We start from the raw sequence: 20,602 nt of genomic DNA, 5'->3' as shown, positions 1-20,602 counted from the left end.
TTCTCCTGTGGGTCACAGGAGGGCATTTAGTTCTGCACTCCTGTAACCTGTGCTCAGCCGACATATTAAAGTCCGCTGTTAGCTGCAGTCACTCAGTCGGTCCAGAATCTACAGGGATTCCAACAATAATGTCAGGATCCACTCAGATGCCTGAGCAGCAGCTGGCTCAGCCTCTAAGTGTGCTGCTGAGAGCCTGATCCGGCTGCTCCCACCCCCTCCACATCCTGGCACTCCAGTGAGCGCTGGAGGGGCAGAGCAGAGAGCTGGTGACTGAGTCACCGCTCACTGAAGATCGAGAACTGAGCGATCAGCGGTCTTTGAGCGCTCAGTTCTCGGTCATAAGCCGCCCATAGATGGTTTCAGTCTCGTACGCTTCAGCAGGGACCGGCTGAGATTCAAACCATCAGGCTGATTGGATTGACTTAGGTACAACCAGCATGTTGGATTTTTACATGTGATTACTGCCAGCAGCTATAGCCACTAGTAATAACCACTGTGTTCTCCCGGCAGGGACGGCTCCCTGTACACAGACCATTCATCTCCCCACATGCAATGCAGGACTAATAGCCCTACAATGTATGCTATGATAGTGAAAGACCGCTCACAGGCCTAAACACCATGGAGAAGAGGGGAGCGTGGAGCAAGGTGTTCACTAAGAACTACAGCCTCTTCTATCCCCTAGAGCGAACATTTAACCCACAGGTGTCAAAGTGGCAGCTCCAGCTGTTGCGAAACTACGAATCCCATGAGACATTGCATGGCTGACAGTAACAAGCATGACTCCCACAGGCAGAGGCATGATGGAAAGTGTAGTTCTGCAACAGCTGGAGGGCTGCCAGTTTGACACTCCTGAACCCTTGCAACACAGGGGGCAGAAATGGGAGTGACACTGCAAGGGTATTTTTTTTTCTCTATCCTGGAGTTGGGCCTTAAGAGCAATGAAAACTGTTACATAGCCCAGTGTTACTGTTAGGGTTACTTAGATTCTGTAAGACAGTGTGTGCCATCAGTACAAGAGGCAGTAAGACTCCTTTGCAGACAAACAAAGAGCAAAATAAAAGGGGTACACATAAGAAAGGTACGCATGCAAAAGTCTAACAAATTTAGGTCTAAAGAATAACTTTCCGTTTGGAACAGGTTACATGTTCCACCTTCAAACAACCCCCTGTTCCTCTCCCTTCCTCTGACAGCAGGTAGGGGGATCTTCTCCCCATACTTGCTGTCACAACTTGAAAACAGCTCCGCCCACATGGTCACATCATTCATTCAGAGTTTCCTGTGAATGAAAAAAAATCACAAGCACAGTCAGCCATTGTGACTGACAGCCTGTAGTTCTCAGTGAACTACAATAGTGCTGGTGAGCGTTTCCGTAGTTTATTGATCTTCCTGCTCTCAAGTAAACTGCCTTCCTCCATCAGAGGTACAGGGCAGACCACAATCCTGAGAGTCACCAGGAGCCAGACATTACACCCACAATCTGCTGATCCCCACAAAAAAAGTGCATTTATTTATTTAAAAGGTGAACCTTTAACGTTTACATGAAATCACCCATTTATGAGAAGCATATGACTGTCAACATATTTCAACCACAAAACAGGATGAGGTTTTTACCTTATTATATCGTTCATGTGGCACTGATTGTAGCACAATAGGCTCCATCGTGGCAACATTTGCAAACTGGACCTCTGGAATATATAGTGCACATACCACGTGAGCCCAACCTGGAAGATAATGAAAACAGTACATCAATTGAGGTTTTTTTTCTGCAAAGTGTTTTCTAAAAAGAAAAAAAGAAGGCAGTATTTCTCAAAAAAGAAACCCCTAAAAAACTGGTGGTATGGATTCTTTTTTTTACAACACATTTCTCAGCATTTAAAAAAAAACAAAAAAACAAAAAAATCCCAGCTTACTTACCAGCCAGCAACAAACTGAATTAACCCCAACAAGGGATTTACTTTGCACACATTTGCAAATGCATGTGTAAGCTACAGAGACCACGTCACGGCACCCCAGTATTATCTGCAGTCCTAATGCCCCGTACACACGGTCGGACATTGATCGGACATTCCGACAACAAAATCCATGGATTTTTTCCGACGGATGTTGGCTCAAACTTGTCTTGCATACACACGGTCACACAAAGTTGTCGGAAAATCCGATCATTCTGAACGCGGTGACGTAAAACACGTACGTCGGGACTATAAACAGGGCAGTAGCCAATAACTTTCGTCTCTTAATTTATTCTGAGCATGCGTGGCACTTTGTGCGTCGGATTTGTGTACACACGATCGGAATTTCCAACAACGGATTTTGTTGTCGGAAAATTTTATAGCAAGCTCTCAAATTTTGTGTGTCGGAAATTCCTATGGAAAATGTGTGATGGAGCCTACACACGGTCGGAATTTCCGACAAGGTCCTATCACATATTTTCCATCGGAAAATCCTATTGTCTGTACAGGGCATAACTCTATAAATTTTGTTTTTTTATAGAGTTAGGACTGCAGTACACTGGGGTGCCGTGACGTGGCCTCCGCAGCTTACACATTTATTTGCAAATTTGTGCAAATGAAAGCCCTTGTTTTAACGTGAACTGCTGGACATGATTAATTTGGTTTGTTGCAGGCTGGCTGGTAAGTGAGCTGGGCATTTTTGTTTGTTGCTTTTGACATGTGTCACCCTTCCATGTGCTCCTTGCTGCAAAGGCCAGTTATAGGTTGGGGTGGTTGCCATTTGTTTGTACATTTCACAGAATTCTACAGGGAAGAAGGAACCAAATCACATACGTTCCTAGCCCAGGTGAGCTCATCTCCCTACTACAATCAAAGGAAACCCGACTAAGCAGAAGGTTTTTGATCTGTGGGAGGAAATCAGAACACCTTGAGGAAATCCACATGAAGTGAACATACAAATACCGTACAGATAATGTCACTGGTGAAAATGAAAGCCAAGCTAACCACTACGCCATCACACTGCCTACATCCAACTACATAGCTGAGTGAAAGCTGGTCAGTCTAAGGCCCATAGCAGACCGGAGATCCAGACAAGGCAACCCACCAGTAACAGTATCTCTAAATGGATTACTTAACTGCTTCAAAAGACTTCGCTCCCTTGCAGACCTAAATGCTGCAGAAGCTTCTCAGCAGAGAAGTAACACTCTCCTACTGAACTTCACTTTACCCATCTAGGGAAACCATTGACACTAAGACAGAAGTGAGGGTAAATCTCTCTAACTTAGTATTTACTTGAGTCACATTTCTACCACCCACCCTTAAGCTGCAAAGGCAGCCAGGCAGAGTTGTACACGTCGGCCATGACAAAAATGATCCCCTTGTCACGTTTGGCGGGTGGTACCACTACCGAAATCGAACCATTAAAGTAAAAAGGGCTGTGCCATAACTATGAGCCAAACACTAAGCTCACTGCTGCAGTGTGGGATTCCAATCCAAAAACTAAAACAAAAAAAAACACACAGGTGTTAGGAGGCGGCAGGAACACCAACTGAAAGCCAGTCGGCCATGCCTGCACCACTCTCTTAACAGTGAGCCACTGCGGATCCCTCTTCAGCAAAGCTCAATGAAGGAATAAACAAGCCCTAAGGCCCCTTTCACACAGGCTGTCTGATCAGGTCCGTCTTTCAGTTTTTCAGGTGGACCTGATGGGACCCTCCATTCACTCCTATAGAACGGCGGATATCAGCGGTGACATGTCCGCTAACATCCGCCACTATATGATCCAATCCTGACCGCCAAATCCAGATGGATGGTGGTCCTATTTTCCATCTGTTTGGCGGATCAGATATGATCAGATTAAAAACGGACAGGCAGTTGGTTTTCACCCGATCTCCCCATAGAAGATAGCGGGTCCGTCTCCGTTCTGCACAGTGAGCGGAGACGGACACAAACCCCCACTGAGCAAGCAGATCCCGCAAAACGGAGGCGCCCATGTGAAAGGGGCCTTTTAGAGCCTAGGTTATACACAAAACTTAAAAAAAAAAAAACTATTTTGGGATAGACATATACTTTAAGAATACTGTCAACATAAAAGCTGTAAATGCTGATCTTCCCATATTAATAGGTTATTTGTGCTCTTGGTTCAACGTGATTACAAACCAGTTTGATTGTGGTCCCCTTTTCCTGATGACCATGGGGACAATGGCGTAATTTTTTTATTTTTTTTTTTTTTTAACATCCATGGCCCATTCCTTACCCACCTAATCGCCTAAGGCCTACCAGCCACAGAGCCATTAGTTGCAGAATTTGGTTTCAAGTTGCTCATTTCTAAAGCAGCTCTCTGCATTTAGCAGGCAACAAATTAAAATACACAAGGTACAGGTTCCCATGAAAATCCCCGTCGCCCCCTGACCCTTCCACCATGCTTCCATTATAATAAGTCCCGAGAACAAGTGCTGTTTAAAGCAGGGATGGCAGGATGGTGTTGAGCTAGTACTGCCACTTTAAATAAGCTTCAATATGTTGGATTATGAGGAAAATCAGCTTTAAGTCATAATGTGTGTGCTGTGCCTCCCAGAATAGGCTATTGTGGTCTTGCCAGAAACGGCAGCAGCAGATTTCTGACTGCTTTAATAGCCAACATAATTCCGCACAACTTGACCAGCGTCCAACTTCCATTTCCCGAAGGTAAACGACGCCTTTAGCGGCTAACGCAATAAGTTGATATTCTTTTCAGCGATCTGTTAAGACACATGCGGGATTGTCTAGTATAATTCACTTACTGGAAGAGATCAAATCAGATTCCTTCTGCATGAGAAAATAGGATGCTAACAAAAACTAAACCAATGTGTAAAGTATACCTAGACCTGGAACCCACAAAACATGCATGGGTAAGCTTGTGCCAGTTCACAGCCTATTATATGCTTTGTGCCGCTTATCCCAGTACAAGCAGCAAATATGTGACAATACGCAGCAAAAAGTGTTCCCCATTCTTTATGGCTTTTTTGGCGTGAGGACATATGTTTGGATTTCAGCGTGGTTTGTTATGCATATTCTTTGGTTAAGGAATTAAGGCTGCTTTCACATTGCAGCGCATAGAATTTCATACTGCAGCACTTTTAACACACACACTATGCGATTTGAAAAGTTGGATAGCACATTTTACAAGTGTTGCATTACAGCACATCTGTGTGAATAGCTGGTTGTTAGGGACACCATTGGGTGCCAGGCCCTAACAACTGGCTATTCATTGGTTGTTAAGGATCCCGGTGGGTGGTTGTTAAGGAGCCCAAACCAGCTGGCATCTGTAACAACCAGTGATAAGGCCTCCCCCTCAGGGGTCAGCAGGAGCGGTGCTACCACCGGAAGGGAGGAAGAGGCAGAGAGACAGTGGACAGACCTCAGCCTGGGAGCAAAAGCTGTGTGGGAAGGAGGGGGGCGCCGGACGGCGAGATTGTACCCATGCTACTTTGCTTTTTTTTTTTCACTTATCCACTGATTGTTAAGTAGCCGGCACATGCCAGCTTCCTTAACAACTATTCACTGGTTGTTAAGGACGCTGGTGGGTGCTCGCTCAACATCCAGCAGAAATGCACCTAAAAACGCACCTTGGATGCATTTCTATTGCAGTTCCCATTGACTTCAATGGACGGTGCATCTTTGAAGAGCTTTTGGAAAGCACACCAAAGATGCAGCATTCAGGACTTTTAAAGCCGCAGCACAGCGATGTGCAAAGTCTCAGGATTTAAAGGGAAATCAGTTTAATGAGCTTTTATCCCGCTGGAAAGGTGCGTTCCAGGGTGGCAAAAGTGCATCACTGTGAAAGGACCCCCCTAAAAACTAGTTTTGAGCAGTGGCCAGAAAAAAAGGAAAATGCATATTAAGGAAAATTTTACTATTTATAGTTTTATTGAAGAAAAATATATGAAATCAAGTACCTACTGAAAACTAATTAGTATTGTCAATAAGCCTTGTAGGATAAAATAAATAATCCAGCAGCAGAGAGCAAAGTGTTGTAATAGTGTGACGGGCAGATTGGGTATCCGTGCGACATCAGGGCCATGTTGCATTTTTTCTCTTTACAGAAAAATTCCAGGTGTAGATATTTTAGACAGCACTACTCCAGTGATCTCCACTCGCTTCCAGGTCTCAGGCTGAGCGGCTGCACCGCTGCATTGTGAACACAGGAGGTCAGCCACTCTGCACCATTCAGAGAATGCTTTGCATCTTCTGAACAAATGCAAAGCATTCTCTGAATGGATGAGGTGGAGAAGTAGGGCAGTGGCATCACACTCATGATGCACCATGATTTTCAGAGCAGACCTGGAGTGTCTGTTCTACAGAGAGAAGGCTGTACCAAATATACAAATATTAGTTTTTGTTTTTTTTTTAAAGATTCTGCTCACTTCCAAGCTCAATATATATAAAACAAATAAAGTGCATGATGGGGAGAAGCAATAAAATAACTACATTTTCGTAAGAGGGTCTGCTCTGCAAATCTACCATTAAATTAGATCTAAACTCAAATGTAATATACTGCAGCTTGCCAGTCCTTTGATGTGGTGCCTGGATTTGTTTCAGGCTGCACCATTATTTATACCCAGTAATCCTGTGAATACTGTGTTTTCCCCGAAAATAAGACCTACCCTGAAAATAAGACCTACTGTGATTTTCGAGGAGGGCTGCAATATAAGCCCTAGTTTAAAGTGGTTGTAAATTGCTAGAAGAATCCTCTCTATTACAGTATTATATGTAAAAAGTATGTTTCTGTAATATAATGGAGTCAAATACCTTCTTATAGCGCCGCTCAGCTGATCTCCCGCTGCTCTTCTTTTCTCCCAGCTGTCTGCAGGGGATTTTGCCCCCCCCCCCCTGCAGTGCTGGGAGCAGGGAAGAGAGCTCAGGCGGGCCATGGAAGCGCTGAGCAGCACTCAGCTGATCCCCCGCTGTTCTCCTCTTCTGCAAGCTGTCAGCGGGGGATCTCGGGGCTCTCTCCCTCTGCAGTGCTCGTGGTGGGGACGACCGCTCATGCGGGTCACAGAAGCACCGAGCAGCACTATAAGAAGGTATGTGACACAATTTGATTACAGAAACACACACCTTTTACATTATATACTACTGTAATAGCGAGGATTCTAGCAGTTTACAAGCACTTTTACAATGTTCACACTGGGGATTCCTGACAGGCAGGGAGGAAGAGAGGGTAGAAAACAGCACATAAAATGGCAAGCCCTACCCTGAAAATAAGTCCTACTGTGTTTTTGGTTGCCAAAATTAATATAAAACCTGGGCTTATTTTCAGGGAAACACAGTAGCACATTTTAAGCGCTCATTTACACCACTGTATCTATGGAGAAAGCCATGGGTGTCACCAAGGCTAGAATATAAATAAGTTTTTCTCTCCTCAACTTCACATTGGGGTGAGTAGTTTGCATAAGAAAGAAAACATTGTTTGCCCAGCTCACAGGAAGTGACAAGGACATGGCATTTTTGGCAAGAGCAACATTTTCTGTACAGCAAGTCCCCTATATACCAATGTTCAACTTGCAAACTTTCAAAGATGCAAACATGTGTTCGCATGTCCAATTGTGTAAAGCTGGGTACACACTCAGGTTTTTTTTGTTCAACCCAGGGGACTGAACGAAAAAAAAAAAAAACCTGACAGATCGCTGTACCAACACAAGTAATGTTGGTGCAGTGATCTCCCCTGCTGTGCTATTGTGTGCTGACCCCCCCCCCCCACCACCACCACCAGAACACAGTGATCAGTGCCCACAGCCATTGTCTGCAAGCGCTGATCTTTGTAAGAATTCCAAAAAAGTTGGACTTACAAACTCCCGGGATAGAACTTATTCGTATGTAGGGGACTTTCTGTGCTTGCTTAGAAAGTTCTAAGCCTAAAAAAGAAAAAAAAAAAAAAAGCAGCCGCCACATTTAACGATTGGTAAGCTGCAATATATTCAATTTTTGCATTTGGATATCCAAAAAGCTAACACAACTTAAAGAGGAGCGCCAGTCATTTTTGTGTTTATTAAAAAACTAGGTACCCAACTCTTAAAATGGTCAGCCCATACAGAGCTTGAGGAAGCGTTTGCAGGAGCCTGAAACTGCACCCACGATCTACTGATTGTAGAAAAAAATAACATAAAAATAAATGTACAATATCTGAAAACAAAGATCCTAATCCATATGTTCATGACCCCTTCAAACAAACAGCTGTGTTAGACCGTAGCTGCTAATGTGCAATGAAATGGCTGCAGTGCCTGGAAACTGCGCATCGCACAGCAACTTTGTTTTCTACATTTTATTTAGTTCTATTGCCTGCAGTGTGATGTGATTCAGTGAATTGTGTTGTACCACGCTGCACTATTATTATTATACAGGATTTATATAGCGCCAACAATCTGCGCAGAGCTTTACATGAGGGCAGACAGTAAACTTACAATACAATTCTAAACTAAAGCCACCCATAGATTGATCGAGTCCCTGCTGAACTGCCTGAGATTTGATCCATCTATGGGGAGGCTGGTTGGACTGAAGTTGATTGACTTCAGTCCAACCAGCCTGTTAGATTTTGTGCATGTAATTACTGCCAGCAGCTATAGCCAACAGCAGTGACCAGTGTGTTCTGCCAACCAGGAGCCTTCCTTGCCGGCAGAACACAATAGCGCTGCGGAAGGGAAATGGAGTGATTTTCTTTCCTGCAATTGGTAGTTGTGGTAAAGAAAATTGCATTATCTATGGGTTGTGTTCACATAGCTGGTCATCACCGGACCTTTTGCAGTCTCTCGCCTTGAACATACAGCAAAATCTTGCAGGAAAGTCTAGAAAAGTGTGCTGAGAATTGTGCAGGATCGCTACTGATTACAAGGACACCACCTGAGAAGTCTGATTTGTCCTGAAAAGCGATGCAGCTTGGGTCATACAAATAGACCTGTGCAAAGGTTGCCCTTAAAGTGGTTGTAAACGATCACCTTGTAAAACAACCCAGTCAATTCTAAAAAAATAACATGGCAAAACACTGTTTAAATAAGAAAAAAATGTATGTATTTAAAAAATTTTTTTTTATTTTATTTTTTTTAGAAGTGATTACATTCCCTCTGTTCTCCTCTGGGGAGGAGGAGAAGCAGCACACTAAGCTTGCCAGTGATTGGCTGTGAAAGGGGGGGCGTCAGGACTGAGTCTGATCCTTGGAGGAGGAGAGCAGGCTGAGTTCCCAGCATAGCTAGAGAACTGACCGCGCTTAGTGTGGTCAGTTTTTATTAGGAAAGTAGAGGGACTGGCAGAAGCAATACAAAGAGAACAGGATACTTTCTAATACAAGTACATGGTACAGCAGGCACATATCAGGAACAGAGTTGGACTCGGGCGTGTTCAAAACCCCACGTGCCCAATCCCACCAGAAAGCCGACACTGCACAGCACTAATCACTGGCAGTGAGACATTTCCCGGTCCGCAGCTGCACAGATCAGGAAATGTCTCACTGCCTGCGATTAGCGCTGTGCAGTGTCGGCTTCTTGGCGGGATCGGGCACGTGGGATTTTAAACACACCCGAACCCATCTCTAATCAGCAATATGAAGTGTTGGGGTAACAAACGCTTTAAGGCTGAACTAAACTCTCTAGATCAATATTGATTTTTAATCCTTATGCTGCTAGCATTAGTAAATGAATAGGAAGGTGTAATGTATTTCCATGCGTTAAACTTTTTTTTTTTACATTTCTTCAGTTGTTTCCTGTTTTCGGGCCTAGGCCAAAATGATGTCATGCATCCCAGAAGTCCTCCTGGGCATTTTTTTCTCTTTCATCTGGAGGAGGGGGTTTCCTAGCTAAGCACACCCTCCTGTCTGCACGCCTGAGCTAAGGGCAGATGGATACCAGGAAGTAAATGCTACATGTATCATTTGCCCTTAAGAAGGCTGCGGCTAGAAATGCTGGGGGGAGAGGGAGTTTTTCAAAGCAATTTCTCAGCAATTTAAAAAGCATGGAGAAATGGCTGGATGGGTGAGTTTGCTTTAAAATATTTAAAATGGATGTCCGGATGTGAGCCGAGGAGGACGTGCTGCTGAAGAGCTCCATTTATCCTGCAGCAATCCATCGCCATCCTTCTCACTGCGCATCCTGGTGAGCCTGTACAGCTGCCCTGCTTGTCCCCGGTCATCCCCTACCTCAGCCTAAATTTCGGAGCACGGTCGGCCGACTTTGTCAATAACCGGACCGCAGCCGGCTCCACACATCCATGGTCCACCGCCATCTTGAGGCCTACGGAGCCTTCTGTATCCTACGCGCTCCGGTGTCACGATTCGTAGGATGAGCGATCACCCCATGCTCCCACACCTGTGGCAACATCTCTGAAGGGGGCTGATCGGGCGCAGCATCGGGGAACTGTTGGATGGTCCCATATGGCCAGCTCCACGCTCCCGCCGCCATCTTGAGGCCTATGGAGCCTGCTCCATCCTCCTCGCTCAGGTGCCGCGATCCTTGGGAAGAGCACCCACTCCATACTTCCATCCCTGTGGCAACATCCATGGAGGGGGCAGATAGGGCATGCAGCATCTGGGGGCTGTCAGCCGGTCCCATTAGGCCTCAGTGGGGGGAGCTCAGCATTGCGCCAATCTCAGGTGTCTGCCACCCCTGCATGGAAGCCTCCCTCTCTGCAGACCACAGGCTCTTAAAGGGGCAAATCCACCATCCTGCAGTTTAGCCTGAAAATCCCCAAAACACCTGCTCATGCCCTCGAAGAGCAAAAAAGCCACCAAAAAGGCGCCCGCACAGCCTGCCCGGTGTCCCAGTACCATTCTGGATCAGTTTAGGGTGCTGTTAGACATGGAACTGGCAGCGAACCCTGCGGCCTCTCCACATCCGCAGGTGCCATCACAGACATGTGACACCACTGTTATCCTTGCAGCCATAGAACAGAGTAGAACCTCCTTACTGGTCCACATTGATCACCTGGGTGAGGAATGTAACCTCATCAGGGCAGATTTGTATAAAATCAGGGGCAGACTTTCTGAGACTGAGTCACGGATCTCTACCATAGAGGATCTCACTGCCCGCCAAGACGATGCCCTCCTCACATTGCAGCGCACCGACCAATCCCTGGTGGCTAAATCTGATGACGCGGAAAACCGCCTTCGGAGGAATAATGTCAGGGTCCTGGGTAGGGGGCAGATGGGAACCGCCCAGCTGAGTTTGCGGAGGCTTTCTTTAAGACACTTTTTAATCTGACTGAGGTCCCCCCGAGGCCCTTCCTAGTGAGGTTTCTCAATTAAATAGACCGTGATCGCATCCTCAGTGATGCCCGCAAGCATCCCAACCGTCCCTATGAGCATACAGTGGTGCATCTTTACCCTGACTTCTCTGCGGACTTACAAAGACGTCACAAAACCTTCACTGATGTCAGAAAATGGCTCCGGGAATGAGATATCAAATATTCCATGCTCTACTCAAGTCACCTGTGAGTTCAACATGGCGATTCGGTGAAGTTTTTTGCATCCCCTGATGAGGCAGATACTTGGCTACCATCTCTGCAGTAATCTTTGTGCTTACTCTCCAATTTACAATACTGGCTGTTTTTGTTCCAGGGTTCGTTTTTTCATGTTTCATGGCTGCTTGATCAATTCAGCATATTACAACATGTGGAGCAATGCAGTTCTCCCGCAGAGGGGGCATGCAGGGGGACTCCTCTACCCAGCTGTCTGACATCCTTCTTCATCCTAGTGACCATCTAGCGGGACTGCCTGGATGTCCTCTATGCATGCCCCTGATTCAAGGGGTAGGCTGCCCTTCCGTTTGCTGACTCATGTTGCTCCCAGAGTCTTACCTCAAGTCCCTTCCATGGCGGGCGATTGGTGCGACTCACTCCCCTACTTGGGGCGATGCACTCTCCTGATCTTATTTGATCCTAGCTAAATCGGAGCTACAGCAAGAAAAATCAACATACCTTCTCGATGACACTATGCCCACTTCGGGCATCTCTGGAATATCCGGTCTCCAGCCGGATGTGATGGGATACACGTCCCCTCATCCTCGCCAGCTGTTAAATATATCAGGGGTCTTCCCTGGAACCTTGAGCCTCACGTAGGTGATTTTTGTTGGTATAGAAGTTTAGGGAGTAAAGTAAAAGGGAGTTTTTTGCTAAGGTTAAAACTGCTCGGTTGTCTGATTACACCTTCATGCTTATGACCATTTCATCCCCTGTTCTGCATCACTGTTTGCTGAGGGAACTTTCTCTAGGGTCATTACTGAAATATTTAGCGATGGTCTTCACTAACTATCTGAAGTTATCACATGATGGCTATGTCTGATGTTAGACTGGTTTCCAGGAACATAAGAGGCCTGAATGATAAATTTAAATGTTCCTTAACCCTTTAATGACTAAGCCCATTTCTGACATTTGGTGTTTACAAGTTAAAATCCGTATTTTTTGCTAGAAAATTACTTAGAGCCCCCAAACATTATATAATTTATATATTTTTTTTTTTTTAGCAGAGAATCATTCTAGAGAATAAAATGGCGATTGTTGCAATATTTTATGTCACACAGTAGCGGTATTTGAGCAGCGGTGTTTTAAACGCAACTTTTTGGGAAAAGGGACACTTTCATGAATTTTAAAAAAACGAAACAGTAAAGTTAGCCCAATTGTTTTGTATAATGTGAAAGATGATGTTACGCCGAGTAAATAGATACCAAACATGTCATGCTTTATAATTGCACGCACTCGTAAACTACGCAAACTACGGTACCTAAAAATCTCCATAGGCAACGCTTTAAATTTATTTTACAATTACCAGGCTAGAGATACAGAGGAGGTCTAGTGCTAGAATTATTGCTCTCGCTCTGACGATCGCAGCGATACTTCACATGTGTGATTTGAAAACAGCTCGCGGGGACAGGGGCGCTTTAAAAAAAAATTTTTTCTATTTTTATATTAATAAAAGACCCCCGTTCCCTCCTTTTCACTTCAAAGTATTCAGATCGCCGTATATTCTGAATACTGTATATTTTTTTTTAAAACCGGCGCCATTGGCAGGCAAGTAAATGGGAAGTGACGTCATGACGTCGCTTCCGTGTTTACAATCAGGAGACTGGAACAAAGCCGTTGCAGGTTAATTCCAGTCTGTCACTAGCCGCCGGAAGTGGCGGATGTTCGATCGAGCCCCCCAGTGGGACGGGAGGCCCGGTAAAAGCGGCCGGGGGGGGGGGGGGGGGGGACCCCCTCCCGCTCCTCCGGGAAAACAGCCGAGCATTGGTTGTTATCCCTGGAAAGCAGATCGCCGGCTCTAAAAAAACGGAACCGGGATGATCCGGATCATCCCGGTATAACCCCCGATAGCCGAGGCCGCATATCTGTGTACCCACGGCGAGAAGGGGTTAATGTTCAAATTATTAGCGTCCCACAAGTCGCATATCCTACAAGGGACCCATCTCATGGGAAGTAAGATATTGGCTCTGCGTAGATCTTGGGTGAGACAGGCCTTCCATGCCATATACTCGACCTATGCGAGAGGTGTTGCAGTCCTAATAAAGCCCTACCATGTAAAGTAAAGAGTGATTTTGGACCCCAATGGCAGATATATAATTTTATTACTGGAACTTCATTCAGTTCTCTGGGCTTTCGTAAATGTCTATCTATCCCCTTCTGTAGACCCCACTTTACTTTTCTCCATTAGCGAGAAACTAGCTCCCCTCCCCTCTACACATATCATTTTTGCTGGGGACTTTAATTCAATCCTCAACCCTAGCCCTAGACTCCTTTAACCCCCAGCGCACTGTTTCCCCTGATCTCGCTCAATGGGCGGACACCTTTGCTCTATCTGAACTATGGAGATGGAAACATACTGACTCCAAAGTTTTTTCACATCTGTCCCCACAGCCCATAAATCTGGCTCCAGAATAGATTTTGCTTTTGGAAGTGCTCCCAATTATCTACAACTAGCCCAAGCCAGGAGAAATATAGCTCTACATTATACCTCTCTAACCCAAACTGATGTCCGTTCCTTGTCCGGTAAAATATTTGAATCGGGCAATAAAAATGGCCGCCTGCTAGCCAATCTGGTGGCTGACACGCAACTTCAACCTATAGTCCCCGAAATCTTGTTGGAGACCAGGACCAGTGTTACTGATCCCAACGCAATCCTCTACTAATTTTTTGCCTTCATTAGGAACTTATACCACCAACCCCAATGCCCTGCTCCTGAGACTATCGATTCTGAACTACAAAAATTACATCTCCCCAGCCTTCCATCTGCAGAGATCGAAGCCCTGAATGCCCGCAAAAGCAAATGCATACGCAAGTCACGCACACATGTGAATGGTGTTTAAACCACACATGTGCAGTATTGCCGCGATTGTTAGAGCCAAAGCAATAATTCTAGCACTAGACCTCCTCTGTAACTCTAATGCCCTGTACATACGGTCGGACATTGATCGGACATTCCGACAACAAAATCCATGGATTTTTTCCGACGGATGTTGGCTCAAACTTGTCTTGCATACACACGGTCACACAAAGTTGTCGGAAAATCCAATCGTTCTGAACGCAGTGACGTAAAACACGTACGTCGGGACTATAAGCGGGGCAGTAGCCAATAGCTTTCATCTCTTAATTTTTTCTGAGCATGCGTGGCACTTTGTGCATCGGATTTGTGTACACGCGGTCGGAATTTCCGACAAGGTCCTATCACACATTTTCCATCAGAAAATCCTAATCGTGTGTACAGGGCATAAACAGGTACCCTGTAGAAATTTTTAAAGTGTCGCATGTATGGAGATTTTTAAGTAAAGTAGTTTGTCGCCATTCCACGAGTGTGCACAATTTTAAAAGCATGACATGTTAGGTATCAATTTACTTAGCATAGCATCTTTTATATTATAACGAAAAATTGGGCTAAATTCACTGTTATCTTGCCAAAAAATTGCGTTTGCAAGAACGCTGCGCAAATACAGTGTGATAAAGTATTGCAACAATCTCCATTGTATTCTCCAGGGCAGTGATGGCGAACCCTGGCAAGCCAGATGTTTTGAAACGACATTTCCCACGATGCTCAACTACACTACAGAGTGCATGACCATCATGGGAAATGTAATTCCAAAACATCTGGGAAGCCAAGGTTCGCCATCACTGCTCCAGGGTCCCTGTTAAAAAAAAAAATATATATAATGTTTGGGGGGGTTCTAAGTATTTAATTTTCTAGCAAAAAATACTGATTTTAACTTGCAAACAAGTGTCAGAAATAGGCCTAGTCCTTAAAGCGGAGTGCCATCCAAAAGTGGAACTTCCTCTTATCTGCTCCCCCCCCTCCGGTGCCACATTTGGCACTTTTCAGTGTGTGGGTACCTGCTTTTGACAGGTACCTTTCCCCACTTCCGGAAGACGGCGCCGTCCATCAGTAGTTCGCCGCCCCCCCCCCCCCCTCCCCTGCCGCCGGGCCAGTTACAAAGCACAGCGCGTTTCGGCAGCACCCAAGAGCCCATCTGAAAATGGGCTGGGGTGCCAACATCACTGGATCCATGGACAGGTAAGTATCCATATATTAAAAGTCAGCAGCTACAGTATTTGAAGCTGTTGACTTTTTTTTTTCCCCCAGGCACCATTTTCAGTTTGTGGTGCTCATATACAATTTATTTACACTTCTTTTTCCACCAATTGAGGATGCAATTTGTTTTAGAATGACAATATACACAGTATACCCAAAACAACACAAAGAATCCAAGAAAGAAAAAAAAAAAAACACAAGAATGTGCTGACTCAAAGCATGGCATGTGACTCTCCGCAAAGCCTGCGCTAACCTTGAATGAGAAAGTATGACATGTAAAAACACTGCTCTGCTGTTCCCTGGCCTAACACCAGACAGACACACGTGGTAAATCTTGGTGAAAAGCTGTCACAAAGAATGCAGTTACACAGCATTCCTGATAATCAGCCAGATGGTTCGGATTTCACTAACAACTTTTGTGTTGTAACAATCCTCCCCCACCAGCTTTCAAGCCAGGGGGAAAAAAAAAAAAAAAACAGCGGAGGGAGGATCAGGCTCATGGAAAACAAGGAAGGAACTGTCTAAAGGATTTACACCAGTTCTGCAAGGTCCCTGTGTCTTCCCTGCACCCGCACATGAAAGGGAACTCCCATACATTAAGGTTTGCTCCTACAGAAAACAAAGTGATCCTTTCACTGCACACACACTATACAATCATTAGTACAGCCGCAACAAAGACCTCAAAATAGAATGGTTGGGGATCAATTTTAGCAGGTTTGTTTTGGGGTTTTTTAGGGCCCTTTCACTCAGGTGTTTTCCAAATGAACATGCAAAGGTGTGAGAGAAAAGTCCACAAGTAGATCTAAGCTGTAGATATTAAAAAATAATAATAAATGCACTTTTTTTGCAGGTAAAAAAAAAATGTGCATTTTTTAAACTGTTTTCTAAGAAGCCTGCAGAGCATTGCACCAGGTGCAATCTCAGGCTCCTGCAGACTCAGCACAGCGGTCTGCTCGTACCTCATACGGGTAGGCAGTCACCTGCGAGAGGAAAGATCAATAACCAACAACAGCGCTCTCCAGCGCTCTCACAGTTTATTAACCGCTTTTATAAGCACTTGCACTTTTTTCCTCATGTTATCCTCCCATTTACATGCTGTACACCTTGATACTTTTGTGAGTACGCATTTTATTGGCCTCCTATTTTAATAAATATCTTTTTACTCGGGTAATGCACCACGGGTTTGTACTTCCCCTTCTTTGTTTTGGTAGAATTTCACATTTCACTGCCCAAGCCATCCCAATGTGCTTATCAATGTGCTTATCTCTCAATTATCCTAGTGCAGGGATATGCAATTAGCGGACCTCCAGCTGTTGCAGAACTACAAGTCCCATGAGGCATAGCAAGACTCTGACAGCGACAAGCATGACACCCAGAGGCAGAGGCATGATGGGACTTGTAGTTTTGCAACAGATGGAGGTCTGCTAATTGCATATCCCTGACCTAGTCGATGGCAACTTTGAATCTGCACCTCTCTGTTCAGAATATTAAAAAAAGCTTCTTGAGCCCATCCCCTCCTGTATCATGTGACCATCCAGGAAACTTCATATCCCATCATGCACTGCCTTACTGAACTACAGAATAGGGTACGTTTACTTCTCTGAACCACACCTCCCTCATTACTATACCACCACTTTGTAGTTTCCACTCACTTTCCTAATTCTTCCTTTAAGGTGGCTATACACTGTACAATCTCCTTTAGATCTTCTATCAGTTATATAGTGTAAAGGCCTCCCTAAATTGATACAAATTGAAAAGAATGCTCAGATGGGTTAATCAGGGGTAGGCACAACCTCAGCCCTCCAGATGTGGTGAAAACTACAAGTCCCCTGAGGCATTGCAAGACCCTGACAATCACAGGCATGACTCCTAGAGGCAGAGGCATGATGGGATTCGTAGTTTCACCACAGCTGGTGTGCCGAGGTTGCCTACCCCTCAGACCTATTCCATAGTTTTGGGAGGGAGTAGATGGAGATACTCAGCCGTCATTGTTCTACTGTAAACACACCAATCTCACTTTCAGGCCCCATTCACACCTAGTGTGAGCATTTTTTGGCTCGCTTTTTCAGCAAAACGCATAGGGCAACCCACAGATTTCAATGGCCTGCCCTACACATGGCAAAGTATTTCATGGGACATTTTGGAGTGTTACGGTCTGCGTTTTTTTTTTACTGCAGCTTTTGTAGCACGTTTTCACGAGGCAAAAATTGGTGTTTGCTTCCGTAATCGGGGTGCAATAATTAAATAGCACACAAAGCGCAACTTTCATTTAAGGTTTATAAAAGTGGCCATACACTATGAAGTCTGATTGTACAATTTATGTACAATCTACTTTAGATTTACCAAAACTATATAATAAGAGGACACACCTATCTATCCAATCATTTTGTTTCCAATCAGGTGGGCCCTTAACAATACACAATTGATGGTAGAGCTAAAGGAGATTGTACAATCAGATTGTATAGTGTATGGTAAGCTTTACAGACTTCCAGGGACACACTTCTCCCGTTTTTAAAACTACAATAGGTCGTTATGTGATTGCTCAGCTCCTGTACACTCTGCCAAATGAACGATCTGTGCAAGATGAAAGGTACAAAATGATCAATCAGAGGAAAAAACACTGGGTATGCATTCAGGGAAAACGGTGCTCACAAAGAATTTCTGCATATAACTGCAGAAATGGGCAGGAGCAATCACCTGGAGGGGGAAGGCAGGTGCGGTGTGATAAAGGAGATCAGCTGCTAAAGTCTAAAGTCTGGTACACACCAAGTTTTGTTTCATTCAACCCAGTATGTTGAACAACTGTGCTGGATTGCGCTGTTCTGCGCTGTTCTGTTGTGTCCCCCCAGAACACTGATCGGGGCTGATCGGAAGCCGGTCGGCTGCTGGTTTTCCAGCATTTTCGTCCGACAGAAGCCAGCCAAACAGCCAGCTTCTCTCAGATTGGCTGCCACACACACGGGCTGAATGACGAACTGGCCGATATCGCCCAACCACGTTTTGCCATTTTCGCAAGCTGGCAGTCAAAATGTTCTTATCCTTATCCTGAACATGATTCTTTCGTGTTCAGGAGAGGGAGGTTAAAGCTCACCAAAGGGCCCTTTCACACTGGGGCAGGTTGCAGGCGCTATTGCGCTAATAATAGCGTCTGCAAACCGACCCGAAAGTGCCGCTGCTTTGTCTCCAGTGTGAAAGCCCCGAGGGCTTTCACACTGGAGCGGTGCGCTAGCAGGATGGGAAAAGTATACTTACAATAGCAGCGCTTTACCACCGACGCTGCCCCCGCCCCAGTGTGAAAGGGCCCTAAATGTGGCAGCTCCTAAACTCTGCTTAAAGCCTATGTATATATTGACACACAGGCTTTTATGGAGTTGAGTTTAGGAGCTGCCAGTGTAGGCTAGTGTACATGATGCCTTAGGGTCGGTTCACACTGGGGCGACTTGGGATCCGACTTGTACGCCCTCAAGTCGCCCCAGAAATAGATTCAATGGGAGTGAACGCTAGCGTCTTAATAGACACTACTGAAGTCGCTCCGACTTCAGAGCGTACTCCCTGTACTACTTTGATCCGACTTGGTAGGCGACCTGTACCATAGAAATCAATGGAAGTCGCCTCCAAGTCGGATCTCTCTGTAAAGTCAAGCGACTTTGCAGGGAAAACCCCTCCCTCCCCCCCTCCCTCCCAGAGAGCTGATTGCCCTGTGATTGGCCACAGCCGAAGTCGCCTGTCATGGAGGCGACTTCAAGTCGCCTTGTAATTTGCTGAAGTCGCGCTGAAGTCACGTTGAAGTCGCGGTACAAAGTCGCGCTGAAGTCGTGTTGCCCCAGTGTGAACCGACCCTCACAGTTTTCATGGCCCTAAGGACGAATACCAGGAAGTCAAGGAGGAGTTTTCTATAGAAAAAAAATGCTGAGGTTTGCCTGCTGTAGAATATAGAGAAAGCTTTTTATTTCCTGCAGCAGAGGTACATTAATGGTATATTTGTACATAGGGAAGCTGGAATTAAAAAAAAAAAAAAAGAGTGAACTGTTAGCCTTTAGTCCATAAAGATAGTATTGCACAAATAGTTCCAACCCACTAGAGCGCTGGCAACAAAAGATTTCTGAGACTCAAAACACAAAGAAATTTTTATACAGGGATCGCTTACAACACACACTGTGTATACAATGATAAAAAAAAAAAAGGTCCATTTCAACTACAGTGCCAGATTTGTAATTAAGATAAAAACACACCAAACACTCCTACATGTGATGACAGCCCCATGCTGAAGATATTCCAGTCCCCGCATAGCACAAAAACCTGAATTGTTTGACCAATACTCACATATGACCTGACCCATGACAACTGTAAACAGCAAATGCATCCCTTTAAGCTGCAGGTCACATGCAGGCAGACCTCTATGACCACCATACATCCTATGCGGCAATGAAAGCCAGATCAGCCACACACTAAACCGTACCACATGCTTTGGCCAGCGGCACACTATGTGGGCCCTCCAGCACACTGTGAGGCCTAATCACTTCCAGGCTTGTTTCACTAATAAGTAACTAACAATCCAGCCATGTATTCCACATAAGGAGCTGTGTTATCCACCTTCTGGAGGATTTAATATCTGCCTCCTGACCTATGAAGGTATAATAAGATGATGTGAATTTTCAGGTTAAAACAGGACATATCTGTATTAATAATGAATTGCTCAATATCATCATCCATGTTTCAGTGTTAAAAGTGTCAGTTCACCTTTCCTGAAAAAATGAAAATACTGAACTTCCTACAACCTCCCCAGGTGTATTTTCTATGTTTTATAACAGAAAGGAGCAATTAAAATAAATTTTGACTTTTTCCATTTTAATGTTCTGAATTACCCTTTGCATTATTTGAAATGGAGAGAAGGCATAAGCCAGGGTAAAGGTCCATAGATGTGCAAAAAGATTCAGTTCTAGACTTATCATTTTCTTCCAGAGAATAGATTTTCTCTTTTTTTTTGGGGGGGGGGGGGGCACAAATAGATCTGGGACTCCCTATCTTGTTGCAATCAGATCAAACAATGGGTGGTCGAGGGATTACTCGGTCTCAGCTTTTTTCCTGCTGAAGAAATATGCTAGGGAGTTTAGTT

General features: G+C 45.0%; 1 protein-coding gene across 6 annotated transcripts in view; it reads right to left on the bottom strand.

The window, feature by feature from the left end:
* The window catches only part of MLLT10 (MLLT10 histone lysine methyltransferase DOT1L cofactor), a 294,670-nt gene that overhangs the window by 231,757 nt on the left and 42,311 nt on the right, over positions 1-20,602 (bottom strand). For all 6 annotated transcript variants that reach the window (XM_073629758.1, XM_073629760.1, XM_073629754.1 and 3 more), the window contains exon 4: positions 1,612-1,721. In XM_073629758.1, the coding sequence (XP_073485859.1) occupies positions 1,612-1,659 (48 nt within the window). In that variant the 5' untranslated portion in view covers positions 1,660-1,721. The remainder of the gene's footprint in view (positions 1-1,611; positions 1,722-20,602) is intronic.

Source organism: Aquarana catesbeiana, linkage group LG05 (genome assembly GCF_042186555.1).
Source record: "Aquarana catesbeiana isolate 2022-GZ linkage group LG05, ASM4218655v1, whole genome shotgun sequence".
In the NCBI taxonomy this organism is placed as follows: domain Eukaryota; kingdom Metazoa; phylum Chordata; class Amphibia; order Anura; family Ranidae; genus Aquarana; species Aquarana catesbeiana.
The sequence above is the reverse complement of the archived record's forward strand: the minus strand, read 5'-3'. Positions and strand labels throughout refer to the sequence as shown.